The sequence below is a fragment of the Artemia franciscana genome, chromosome 4, assembly GCF_032884065.1.
Source record: "Artemia franciscana chromosome 4, ASM3288406v1, whole genome shotgun sequence".
NCBI classification, from domain to species: domain Eukaryota; kingdom Metazoa; phylum Arthropoda; class Branchiopoda; order Anostraca; family Artemiidae; genus Artemia; species Artemia franciscana.
Genome location: NC_088866.1, coordinates 9,685,444 through 9,698,880, shown reverse-complemented (window position 1 = coordinate 9,698,880; position 13,437 = coordinate 9,685,444). Strand labels below are relative to the sequence as shown.

General features: G+C 35.6%; 1 protein-coding gene across 1 annotated transcript in view; it reads left to right on the top strand.

Annotated features, from left to right (window-relative positions):
• The window catches only part of LOC136025961 (clusterin-associated protein 1-like), a 41,437-nt gene extending 30,432 nt beyond the window's left edge, over positions 1-11,005 (top strand). Inside the window, exons 4-7 of the mRNA XM_065702080.1 lie at positions 896-1,096; positions 3,953-4,120; positions 5,222-5,345; positions 7,985-11,005. Of these exons, the coding sequence (XP_065558152.1) occupies positions 896-1,096; positions 3,953-4,120; positions 5,222-5,345; positions 7,985-8,202 (711 nt within the window). The 3' untranslated portion in view covers positions 8,203-11,005. The remainder of the gene's footprint in view (positions 1-895; positions 1,097-3,952; positions 4,121-5,221; positions 5,346-7,984) is intronic.
• Positions 11,006-13,437: the final 2,432 nt, after the last annotated feature.

Below are 13,437 nucleotides of genomic sequence, written 5' to 3'. Positions count from 1 at the left end.
TGAATATGCTGTTGCTGGCTCAGTCATGATTACACGAAACTGCGCAAAAGACGCATAGCCTTAGTTCAGCAACACCGATTGAGTCTTGGTACAATGTCAAATCTCTAGCAACCCTGACAGCCACTATACGACTTTGGTGTTCCGAGGAAAAATTTGATCAAGGTTGAAAAACTAATATCTCAGAAGATCAGGTTATGGCACTGCGATACCAAACAATGAAACTCGGTCACTAACATCAATTGGTTTTCACATCCAGCTAAAAACAATTCACCTTATTCTTACTAAAACAAGTGTGTGAGAAATGATGAAAATAACGTGAAAAACCCCAAAAATCTTAATATTTGGGTGGAGGGGTGACTTGGGTCTAAAGATTTTTGTAAATCTTATAGGGATTTTTCTGTCGTCCAAACAAAAAATCTTAACCAACAATATTCCCAGCATTAGTGTTTCCGTCCTCCAACTAAAAACCGTTAGCTTACTTTGTTTGAGAACATCGTTAACAAATCGAATACTTCTTGGAGAAAATTGTTTATTACTTATATTAATATTTCGTATGCGTGTTTGTTTTTTCTTTAGAAATTCAGATTTCATTTTCACTAGATGTACCCGGGAGGTAAAATAGCACAATAAAATTACGGAATATAAATTTTTAGGTTGAGATAAGAAAATTTGCACACATGTGTTCTTTCACTGCTTACCTTAGTTGTTTATGTTCTTTTTCATGGTTTAAAAACGATAAATAGATTTTGAATTTTTCAGTTTTTTAATACTTTTTGTGATTTAAACATGCTTTACATAATATTTCTATTCTGCCACCTGTGCATATTTTGGAGACTTGTAAAGATCCTCTCGCTTGTGACTGAATTGATATTTATTATTTCTCTCAATTTTCAAGGAAGAATGTTTAAAAGCCCTTAACCGACCCTTGAACGTACAACTTGTAGAGAACTTAATCAAAACTGAAATAGAGACGGCAAAAGAAGAAATGGAAACTGTTGAGAATGAGCGTAATAACGTATCAGAAACGGAAAAAATCTTGGATGCATCTATTGAAAGGAAAACATCAGAGCTACAAAGAATTCAGCAGCGACTAGCGGTAAATATTTATGTTTCAGGGGTCGAATTAGGTGAAGTAGGCGATTTTTCATGGAGCTAGGCAATCTAGTGTTTGCTGATCACAGCTTATATAGACACCAGTTGCGCAAACATTTTTCAAAAGCAACATATAGCTATCGTCGCGGCATCGACGATAGAGCCAAGATCTTTCCGTTCTGATTGGCGGAATAGAGCCACTCCTGAAATAGAGCCAAAATCTTTCCGCGCTGATTGGCTGTGGGAATTCTGGAGGTAAACGCCTAGTCCAAAGATATGTGGTGAAATCCTTCAATGGGCAAGATGCGACTCCGCGCAACTGGTGTCTATATAGGCTGTGCTACTAATCGTTTCTCCTGGGCCTTTGTAATTTATGGTCGTTTTTCTGTCCATAATTTTGATAGCCAAATATGTAACCTGAGGGGATGTAACTGATCTTGGTCTAATCCTTCCAAATCCTATTCAGAAAGATTAAGCTGTATTCCCTCCTTGTTTTTAAACTAAGTCAGTATTGTTGCGACGGCACCAAACCTCTTAACAAAATTTGGGTGGAAAATCATTTTTTGGGAGTCCTTTTTCTAAATTAAACAATAAAGATGAATTTGTTAAATCTGAAATCATACCCATAGACAAGAACCCGTCGTACGTCCAGTCGGAATAGTCGTATAATTCATCATACTCTATATCACCAATAGTTTGCTTTGATCACCTGTTGGAGGGAACCTCCAGTTTCTGTAACCTAAGAAGCAAATTTGTTTGTTTTTGGAAATATATTTAAAAGGATCCCTGCAGGGGTTATCTTATCAAATTCATTTTTTAGTTTCACCAATTGATTAAGTGACTCGAATTGGTTGGTTTCGTGACCTGCACCTTCAAGGAGTAACTACATTTAAGGTAGACATTTCCAAAAAGCTGATACGGCTTTTCTGATCTCATGAACTGAAACAGATTTTCGCTGCATTAATATATGCATATTATTATTTAGTAAGAAGAAAGGGATACCAAAGTTATACTAGTAATAATGGTTCATTTATTATCCACTTAACACACCAAAAAAAGCGGCATACAAAGAGGAAAAAGGAAAAAAAGCGCAAATGCGGCTACCTATTTAACAACAAAACTAAGCACTAAGTCAACAGTTCAGCGGATGAAAAGACTAGGAATTGGGCCCATATTTTGGACAAGCCTTTCACTCTCCTGATTAAGCGAAATTGTAATGTTAGTAGCACAATTCTGTGACATAATTCTTCTGTTTACAAACAAAAGTGTAAGACATAGCAAAAACTTACATTATCGAAAATAACTCTACGAACTTTCTTAGCATCATCTGGTCTAATAACCTTATAAACATAAGACCTAAAATGAGCCAAATGGTCTTTAAAAGCAGCGTACAACATTATCATCACCTTTCTGCTATAGCGACCCCTATTAGGAACTATTTTTGCATGTTCTATTTGAGTTTTTCTTCAATATCTTTCAGTACCTGACCTCAAAGGAATCTTAATAATGGTGAAATATGTACTTTTAACCACTTGAGAAAAGTAACCGAACAAATGGAAAAAGAATGGACTAGAGCTATAATTATAATTGAAAACGAGGTACTCCTCCCATGTTTCTGTGTTAAGATTAAGATTAGAAGCAAGTTGTAAAAATTTTGCAAGTTCTGATTTTATCTGACCAATCAATAGCAGGCGACCGGCGTATGCTAAATAATACGCGTCATAAAACCATAAAAATGAGTCGGCTTCATTTGGGGAAGTATAAATTAAGTGCAGGCGTTAACCAGACTGGGTGTTAAGGACACCGCCTTGCCTCACGCCAGTATTAATAGCAATATTCCAAACAAAGCTAAATCTTAGTTTTAAAGTAACAATAAAGCCTTCAATTTGACGCAAGAATTGCCACGCCAAAATTGCAAACTTTTGCGGCAGATGAATTAGCTCTTAGGGTTTAAACGAAGAAGCATAGTTGGGCATGTGCAGCACTGTAGATTTTTTTTATAAGGATCCAAAGCGCACAAATAAATCTCACAGCCTTGATTCTTGGTAGCCACAAGCACTTTGGCCAGAACCCGATGCGCATGGTAATACCTAACTTTTACTGAAAAAAAAAGCCAAAAAAGGAAAAAAAGGCCGATTGATAACTGGACTTCTCGGACATTTTACTGGCCTGTCACTGCAATTAATTACCAAGGGTCTTTAAAACGTATATTCTAGGTAAAAATGTCCCACAGCAATATTATCAAACGCATTGACGGGGATAGGCTGTGTTTTGAAGGGTGAAAAATAATGAATCGCCATTCAGAAAGAAAAAAAATCCAAAATGATGTAAATCTCCTTGCCATTCCGTATGCTCTCCCATCTTTATTCTTATTGGCCAATCATCGATTTTACTTATGAAAGTCAAGCAATCTTCAACTCAACACATTACGAACGAGATGCATAATTGGAACATGAGTCTTTGGCAACTTTGATTTTAGTCACAAGATTGACTAAAATGTGATTTGTATAATACCCTGAAATTAATTTCCTGTATGAATTGGCTAAACTCTAGTGACCTGTTTACACTATGTAGTGGTATAAGGAATTTCCCGTCTTGGATGGTTTCTAAAATATGTGACTCTGTGACAGAGGCAAAAATAATGCTTGGGGGGTGGACTGCCTCTCAAAAAGTCTTTTAATATCCGTTATACATTAAAACCATAATAAAAAATATCTCATTTGTTTGTTGTTGTTTTTTTTTGGGGGGGAGATAGATTTTGTAAGTATCTTTTAAAGTTTTGCTTTATCTTTTAAAGTTTTGCTTCTTGTTTAGTTTTAATCTAAGCGATCTTTAGTTTTCATACTAACTATTGTAACAGGCTGTGAGAAAAATTCGTCCCGCCTACATGGATGATCTTGAACGCATTGAAGCTGAATTGCGTGAGTGTCAAGAGCAATACGTGAGCAAATTCCGTTCTCTGTTATTTTTCAAAAACCAAATGGAAGAAAGAGAAAGAAATGAAAAGGAAATTATGAATGAGAGACTGGTAAGTAGCGTTTGTTTACCTTCAGGAAAGACATGAGATGAGTCTATCTGGACCATTTTCATTTACTAAATCTTAAAGTGAGAATCAAGTCTGTGGAACGGGTTTGTTTTTACCCGCAGGATTTTAACCTTCAAGGGGGGTCATGGTCCCATAGACAATAGGTCAGAGTCAGAAAAATTCAAGCTTAGGTGAAAAACAATCTTTTATTCATCGATTAATTGATTTAAGTCAAATATAAATACAGGTAAAGGATGCAGCATCAGACGTGACAATCTGTATTGGTGATTATGATTTCCGTTTCATGACTTCTCAGCCGGAAAGTGAAATGTGGGTGGGGGAAGGGGCGTAGTTTGCTATAGGGAAGGGGGAGCAATTGTCCCCTGAAGACCCATGTTTTCTTTCCCCTCAGACCTCAGTTTGCCACCCTCCCCAGACCTCAGTTTGCCCCCCAGCCGAAATTTAGTTCCTGCAATAAATCTTGTCAAAGTTAAGATAAGCCTGAAAAATTCAAGTGTCCAGAGAAACGGGTCGGTTTTCTTTAGTATATCTTTGCCTTTACGGTAACATGTGGACCAGTTTTCATTGACATTTGATTTGGGAAGGCATTTTGAATTATGCCAATGGGGGGGGGGGGGGGGTGAACGCGTTAAAATATGCATGAAACTGAAAAAAAAATTAGAAAAATTTATAAGCATGTATTAATGAGTAGTGTAGTTTAACTTGACTAGTAATACAACTAATTAAACAATCAAATAAAAAAGAAAAGTTTAAGGGCTGGCGAAGCGATTGACTTTGTTGTTTAAAGCCTATTGGGGGGAGGAGTCACAACACAGAAATGGTTTGAAAACGATTCTTTAGAACTAATAAGAATTATTCGGATTTACCAAAAAGAAAAAAAAAAATAGATACACATATCTATAAACAGAATCGATGGAAATCTATCCATACTTAAGCCATGATAACATAAAAAATAATCCTGAAATTTACTTGAAAATAGCCACAATTAGTTAGTATAAGTCTTCTAAGCTGATTATACCCATTTTTTCTTATAAGTCTCCATAAAATAAGATACTCAAGTCTTTATATTTTTATGTATTTCAGAATATTGCCAGGCGTCTAGCCGACAGATTTAACGAGCAAGAATATTTGGAATTAGCTGATAAATTCGACAATGAAGAAAAAGCTGAAAGAGATGAAAATTTGGAAAGTGAAAAATTTTCTAATGGTAAGAAACAAATAAAAATGGATTTTTCTTTACATCAACTGTTAGTCAAGTCGTCTGATGTCAGTTTAAATATGACCTGCAGTGTTATACTGGTCTTTTCTATTTGCCCAGCAAATATACAAGATTGGTTCCTTATCTCCAAACATTAGCTTCATTTTTTGGCTTCATCAAAGTGCTTACAACTAAGATCATACTTCCTTCTGCTCAATTTATCGTTTTTTGCTTCGTCGAAATGCTAAGATCTTGTAGCTTGCTGATTTTAGTAGGTTTCGGAGTAGTAATAGTAGGTTTCGTAGAAATGGTATTAGTAGTAATAGTTTCTGTAGTGGTATTGACAGTAGTAGTAGTATTAGCAGTATGCAAAAAGTGCCTTTTGGTTAATTCATATTGCCCTTTGGTTAGTTCAACGTTTCCCCTCAACATGCCCTGCAAGTTTCAACTTAATGCTCTATGCTTTCCCTAAATATTACTGACACTTCCTTTTGACAACCTGCATGCAAGTAGTATGTTTCAATTTAGTTCAGCACCCCCTCAAAATTTCCAAAATATTTCATCTTAACGCCCTTACCCTTAGTAGGAGTAGTAAACTAGCATTAGAAGTAGTATTAGTAGCATGCACATATTGCCTTTTGGTTAGTCCAACACCACCTCAAAATGTCCTAAAAGTTTCAACTTAATACTCTAAGCCGTTCCTAAGATTTTGCTGATACACCTTTTTGGCAAAATGCACCCACATGATATGTTTTGATTTAAATCAGACTCTCCCTAAAAACTCCCTGAAAGTTTCATCTTAATACCGTTAACCTCAGTAGTAGCAGTAATTGTAGTAACATTATTACTACTAGTAGGCACTTAGTGCCTTTTGGTTAGTTCAACACCCCCCCCCCCTCAACATAATCCGCTAAGTAGTTCTCGAAACATTGCTGGCGTTTGTTTTTGACAACGTACATGCACATAGTGGGTTCTGATTTAGTTTAGCTTCTCCCTCAATTTCCCCTGAAATATTCACCTTAATACTCTTAGGCTTAGTAGGTGTCGCAATAGAAGTCACAGTTTTAGTAGTAATAGTAGCAGCATTAGTAATAGTGGTAGTAGTAACAGCAGCAACAGTAGTAGCAGTGATAGTATGGATTATTGCCGTTTGGCCAACTGATCATCACCCCAGACCATGCCCTGAAAGTTTCAACTTAATACTCTAACCCGATCCCAAGATATTGCTGATACAACTTCTGACACCCTCTTTGTATAAAGTGTGTCTTGATTTAGATCAATTTCACCTTAAATTTGTACCTTAATACCCTTAGTCTTAGTAGTAGTATGGAGTGTAGACAGGGCTAAAAGAACCTGCATTTAGACAAAAAATATAGGACACACTGGTTCGTGACATCTGATTCTTTTCCCTTTTTTAGTCGACAAAAGACTATCTCTTCTTTTAAAGCTGACCTTGAGATGTGTTTATTTAAGCATACCAGCAGTTGTCAATATTATCTCTTAGGTTAAGAGTCATATCATCCTTCTAAATAATTCGCTTTTTTTGAAAACCAGCTAATGCCTTTATAATTACTACTATCAATATTATCACCTTCCTTATAAACGGTCTTAATTAGAATGTCACAAAATTCACCAGGTACTTCCCATTTATCGGAAACCATATTCACAATTGCTAGTAGCTCATCTTAGACTGCCATCTTTAGACGTAGCTCATCTAGTAGACTGCCTGTCCATGGAGTATTCTTTATGGTTGATTGTGTATGGCTATGCTGTTTGACTTATGTGATTGTATGGATGAGTAGGGTTAAGGCCTCATTCAAGTGCTGATCTATATTAATCACTAATGTAGGAAAACAGTCTTCCTTTTCTCCTTCTGTCCTTTTTTTTTTATGTGTTTGTGCTGTTGCATTGGTGATTTCTCTTTTCATTATAAATAATAAAGTCACATAAAGTTTACTTTCTGAGATAAAGGAAATCAAAACCTTGGAAGATTTTTCTAAGGGCATCATGAAAAAAAAAATCAATATGGAAATAGCGCTAAATCCTTGAAGGATTGTTAAAATCCAACATGTCTGAGCTTCCAACATGCCTGAATCAAAGAAAAGCTATAGTTTTTTCGGACCAAGATAGTGGATTCTTTGCCTTAGCTCCTTTTCCACTTCATATAATCTGTAAGAATTCCTTCTCCCTTAAGGGCTAATTGATATACCTTAGGTAGGATAACTACAACTGACCTAACTGTGTTCCCAAAGAAGATCAGAAAGGCAGCCATGAGTCCCTCATCATTAACTATAATTTAAGACCTGATACGACTTTTTCAGACTGCACTTCCTGACCATTCACAATTAAGACGGAAGTATAATAACAGGCGATTTTTTTTTTATAGCAGCAATGAAATGTAAAAATATGTTAACATTTTATTTTAATAAGGAAATTCTTAGCATATTTCACCCTCTTTGAACAAAAGGTAAAACTTCAATTGTAATTTTCAATTTTGGTATTTACACTTAAATACCGTGTTCGATGTATGAGTGTCGATATCAAATACTATTTAGCATTAGCTAGTAGGATGATTGCATGATATCGGTAATCTGGTTTGATTTATATTTGTTACAAGTCTTGAAAATAAATGTTTCATTTCTAACTAGGGCGGAACTCCAAAGCACCATATACTATTGGCAGTATGACAGGAGAAGGAATAAATGACTCTGATTCTCTTGATGTCGATTCAGATTTATCAATTGATGAAAACGATCTTTCTTCGGATGATACAAGTGACATGGCTTCAGAACTGGAACGACAAATTAAGAAAGGCCCGCCGAGTATACGACCAAAATCTGGGAAATTACCAGAAGATGATTTTTAATTTAGATTAATTTGAGTCCTAATAGCCACAAACAGTTTTTATCTTTGGCAAGCAATAACAATGAAGAGCAACCTTCTCTTGTCCCCATTTTGAAGAATCTTTCCATATTTAAGAGGCTTTAACAAGTGTTTGACAGTATTTAACAAGTTTTGAATCCTAGAGAGGTAGTCTCTTCCTGACTAAGCCTCTGGGGAAAAGGACTCTGGATACAATAGCAGTATAATTATTCCACTTCAGCTTATTTGAGAGCTAACCTTTCAAATTAAGAGGACTTACTTGATTAGCTGCTTTGGATAATGAACAGTGTACATATGTTTTATATATATAACAATTTTAATAAAACAAGAGCTAAGAGCTCATTTGCCACTTGTGACGAGGCAAGAAGAGCTAAGAGCCAAGAGCTCATATGGTATGAGCTCTAACAGAATTCTAAGAATCAATAGATTGATTTAAAAGAAAAATCAGAGGCTTAATGCCGGTAAGGATTTAAAATAAGAGCTCTGAGTCACGATGTCCTTCTAAATATTAAAATTCATTAAGATCCGATCACCCACTCGTAGGTTATAAATGCCTAATTTTATCGAATTTTTCCTCTCCCTTTACCCCCCCCCCCCCCAGATGGTCGAATCTGGGAAAACGACTTTATCAAGTCAATTTGTGCAGCTCCCTGACACGCCTACCAATTTTCATCGTCCTAGCACGTCCAGAAGCACCAAACTCGCCAAATCACTGAACCCTTCCCCCAACTCCCCCAAAGAGAGCGAATCCGGTACGGTTACGTCGTTCACGTATCAAGGACATTTGCTTATTCTGTCCACCAAGCTTCATCCCGATTCCTCCACTCCAAGTGTTTTCCAAGAATTCCCCCTTTAACTCCCCCCAATGTCAAAAGATCTGGTAGGGATTTGAATAAGAGCTCTGAGACATGAATTCCTTCTAAATATAAAATTTCATTAAGATCCGATCACCTATTCATAAGATAAAAATACCCCAATTTTCAAGTTTTCCAAGAATTCCGGTTTCCCCCTCCAATGTCACAGGATCTGATCGGAATTTAAAAATAGAGCTTTAAAGCACAAGATCCTTCTAAATATCAAATTTCATTAAGATCTGGTTACCCTTTCGGAAGTTACAAATACCTCATTTTTCCAAATTACCCCGCCCCCCGACTCCACCAAAGAGAGTAGATCCGATCCGGTTATGTCAGTCACGTATCTTACGACAGGTTTTTATTCTTCCCATCCAGTTTCATCCTGATCTCTACTCTTTAAGTATTTTCTAAGATTTCCGCCCCCCCCCCCCAATGACGCTGGATCCGGTTGAGATTTAAAATAAGAGATCTGAGTTACGAGGTCCTTCTAAATCTGAAATTTCATGAAGATCCGATCACTCCTTCGTAAGTTAAAAATACGCCATTTTTTCTAATTTTTCAGAATTACCCCCCCCCCCCCATAGAGCGGATCTGTGCCAATTATTTAAATCACGTATCTAAGACTTCTGCTTATTTTTCCCACCAAGTTTCATCCCGATCCCTCCAATCTAAGCGTTTTCCATGATTTTAGGTTCCTCCAAACCAAACTCCCCCCAATGTCACCAGATCCGGTCGGGATTTAAAATAAGAGCTTTGAGACACGATATCCTTCTATATATCAAATTTCATTGAGATCCGATCACCCGTTCGTAAGTTAAAAATACCTCATTTTTTTAATTTTTCTGAATTAACCCCTCTCCCAACTAACCCAAAGAGAGCGGATCCGTTCCGGTTATGTCAATCATGTATCTAGGACTTGTGCTTATTTTTCCCACCAAGTTTCATCCCGATCCCTCCACTCTAAGTGTTTTCCAAGATTTTAGGTTTCCCCTCCCAACTCCTCCCCCCCCCAATGTCACCAGATCCGGTCGGGATTTAAAATAACAGCTCTGAGACACAATATCCTTCCAAACATCAAATTTCATTAAGATCTGATCAACCGTTCGTAAGTTAAAAATACATCATTTTTTCTATTTTTTCCGACTTAGCGGGCCCCCACTCCCCCCCAGGTGGTCAAATAGGGAAAACGACTATTTCTAGTTTAATCTGGTCCGATCCCTGATACGCCTGCCAAATTTCATCTTCCTAGCTTACCTGGAAGTGCCTAAAGTAGCAAAACCAGGACCGACAGAATTTGCGATTGCTATATGTCACTTGGTTAATACCAAGTGCCATAAAAACAGTGTTTCAAAAAAACCTATAATTTATAAAGTTGAAAAATTAGCTTATTCTGGATGTTTCGATTGAAACGATATGAAATTACTAAGCATGGAGCAATGGAACCTAAAACGAACAAAATCACAAAAACGAACAAAAACAATGAAGTCACACTTTAAACAAACATTAATTACCAAGAATAAGCGCAGTTTTGCCAATCCTTTCAACCTCCAAACGCACAGATTTCAAAGGAAGAAAAACATTATAAAATTAATTCGTATATTAGGCTAGTATAAATAGACAGTTATAAGTATATTGATAAAAAATAATGCTTTTTGGAAGCTTGGGCAATCGCAAAACAAAAAATAGCTTCAAAGTAAAATGATACTCTAGCCTTTTAAAAGTCAGGTCACGGCAATACCATTACAAATGTCTGTTGTGGAAATTTCTGTTAGTTTTAAGTTTAAATTGTTTTCTCTCATGGTTTATGTTCATTTATATTCCATTTCTTCATTCCTAGCGATTTTTGTTCGTTTTAAATTTGAAATTATATAGAAGCTAACTTTGCTCTAAGTTTGCTATTTATTTTTCTTGAATAAACTGTTTTTATAATGAGTTTTTCTTTTTTTAATTGCATTTTATAGTGTTTTAATAAGCGATAGAGTGAAATAATGTTTCTTTGGAGAGTGGGAGTGCTAAACTGAGGCCCCATATTTTCTTTCATGGCTTTTGGCTCATCATCTATACAACATGAGTTAATTAATAGTGAACATATTAATAGTACTCGTAGTAGAAGTGGTTACACAAGGAGTACTGTACCCGTCGTAAGATTAGTCCTAGGCAGAATACGCGGCCTGAGAGAGTGAGAGTTTTGAACCCTTTTGGTTCAAAACTCATTCTGAGAAACACATGGTTAACATGTTGACCCTTTCTGTTTTCAGCATTATAAAAGATCTTCGAAAACGAAAAATGGAAACGTCATCTTTGCATGCCAAACTAATATACAAAGCAATTAAAAATTATTTTCTCTTAAAGATCATAAGAAAAAAAAACATAAAGTTGAGGGACAATTTAGCTCAAAAGTTCATCTTATACAAGTTAATGGAATACGGTAAATTTGCATATGAAAAGCCTCGTTTAAGATTTAGCTTTGATTGCATAATACTAAGTTAATATAAAAAGTATAAATGCCACAACAAATTTGTAAGACACAAAATCGTGTTATTATAAAAGGGCTACGCACATGTGTACACTGATTTACGAACAGCTGGTCAAAATGCTGGCAATATACTTTGATTTTTGTTGTTTCCACTAAACCTTTAAGATCATCAATACCCGAATTACTGCCGATGATGTCTGGCAATTCATTGGATCGTAGTTCCACTGGGAAGGTAAGAGTTTGGTGACTGCGGTGCTGATGACATGAGGTGTGCTGGTAGTAATGAACTGAGCAGTCATAGTAGTTTTCATTTTGCTGAAAATCTAACATCATTTTTTGAAATATGCCGGCCATGTTTGGTATCCGTTTAGTGCTCCTATACTTAATGAGGAAACGCTATAAAATTCTTGAAACTCCACTAAAACATTCTAACTAATCACTTATCCATAAATGTGATCCACTATATCCGTCCCCTAATAAATAATTTGTGCTTGTGAAAATTCACTGAGTATAAATAATTCGTGCTGTATATGTTTATTAGGGGGGGGGGGGAGGCTGGGTGGTAAGGAATAATAGCTTACATCCGAGAATAAAGTAAATAAGTGTTTCAAAATGTTTAAAGTGGTTTCTAAATTTTTGTGAGTACTAGATTGATGCCTCATCTTTTGTTTTAGACTTTGGGACTGTAATAGTCGACTCGTATTCAAGAATCACAAATTCCTTGGACATAAAGTTTATTGACAACCAAAAGCAATTTTTAAGAATGTAGCAACCTTCTCTAGCTAGTTAGATCAATATCTTAATTACCAATATTCGTGGAAATCAAATACCGTTTGTAAAATATTTACTCTTAGTACAAACTGTAATTGAAACAGGAGGACTTTCGTGAAACAATTCTTGTACACGCTGTTTTTTCATGCCCATGCTGCAATTTATGAACACAATGGATGACCTAACTAAAATACAAAGCTCAAACATACCAGTTTTTCATCTGAAGACCCGTACCAACGAAGAAAAAAGGACGAATATCCAATTAGAACCTACAAGAAAACAATTCAAAAACAAAAATCTCTACGTGCAAGAATAAATTGAAGAAACAAATCCCCTACCCAATAAATACCCTCTGATTTAGAATAAATTTTTTGCTGTGAGACCTAGGTGTATAATAGTGTAGTAGAAAAAGAAAGATTGCTACTAAATTATTAAATATAATCAAACTAACTTCTAATTGAAAAAATTCAATACGACATAATTAAATTCTAATAATGAGTAATATCATTTAATTTTTTTAAGGCAAATTACTTTCTTACTGATTTGTAACACCATGAATTCGATGGAAAAAATTGTTAATGACATTGTAAATGAATAGCGTAAATTCTACCCAGGATGGACTCACACACAGTCTTTGCTCAATACTCAAAATAATACTTGCTAACTCACGTAATATTTTCAATTTTTTCATTGACAAAGTTACCATTCTACTTTCCCCCTTTGCTTGATTTTCCTCATACTTATTGGACCCTATAGATGTGGACACGCACAAAGTATTTTTCTCTCCTTTTCTAGTTGGGAGGGGGGGTATCACAACACTCTCTAAAATACAACTGTCTAAAAATACAGGAAAGGATATTATCAGGATATTTTCCAGATCTTCCCATAGAATATCGTTCATTCCAATCTCAAGTAAGGTGGGGGGGGGCCTTTTTATACAATATGAATTATTAGTATCTCTTAGAAAATAAATATTGAAAAAGCAGTAATTATAAAGAATTATTTCCAAATTCCTGCCCTTAAATGATTAAATCCAAGACCTATTGTTTATTAAATAAACAATTGTACTAAAAACACAGCTTAGCTTTCATAAAAAAAGGAAAATATAAAACTAAAC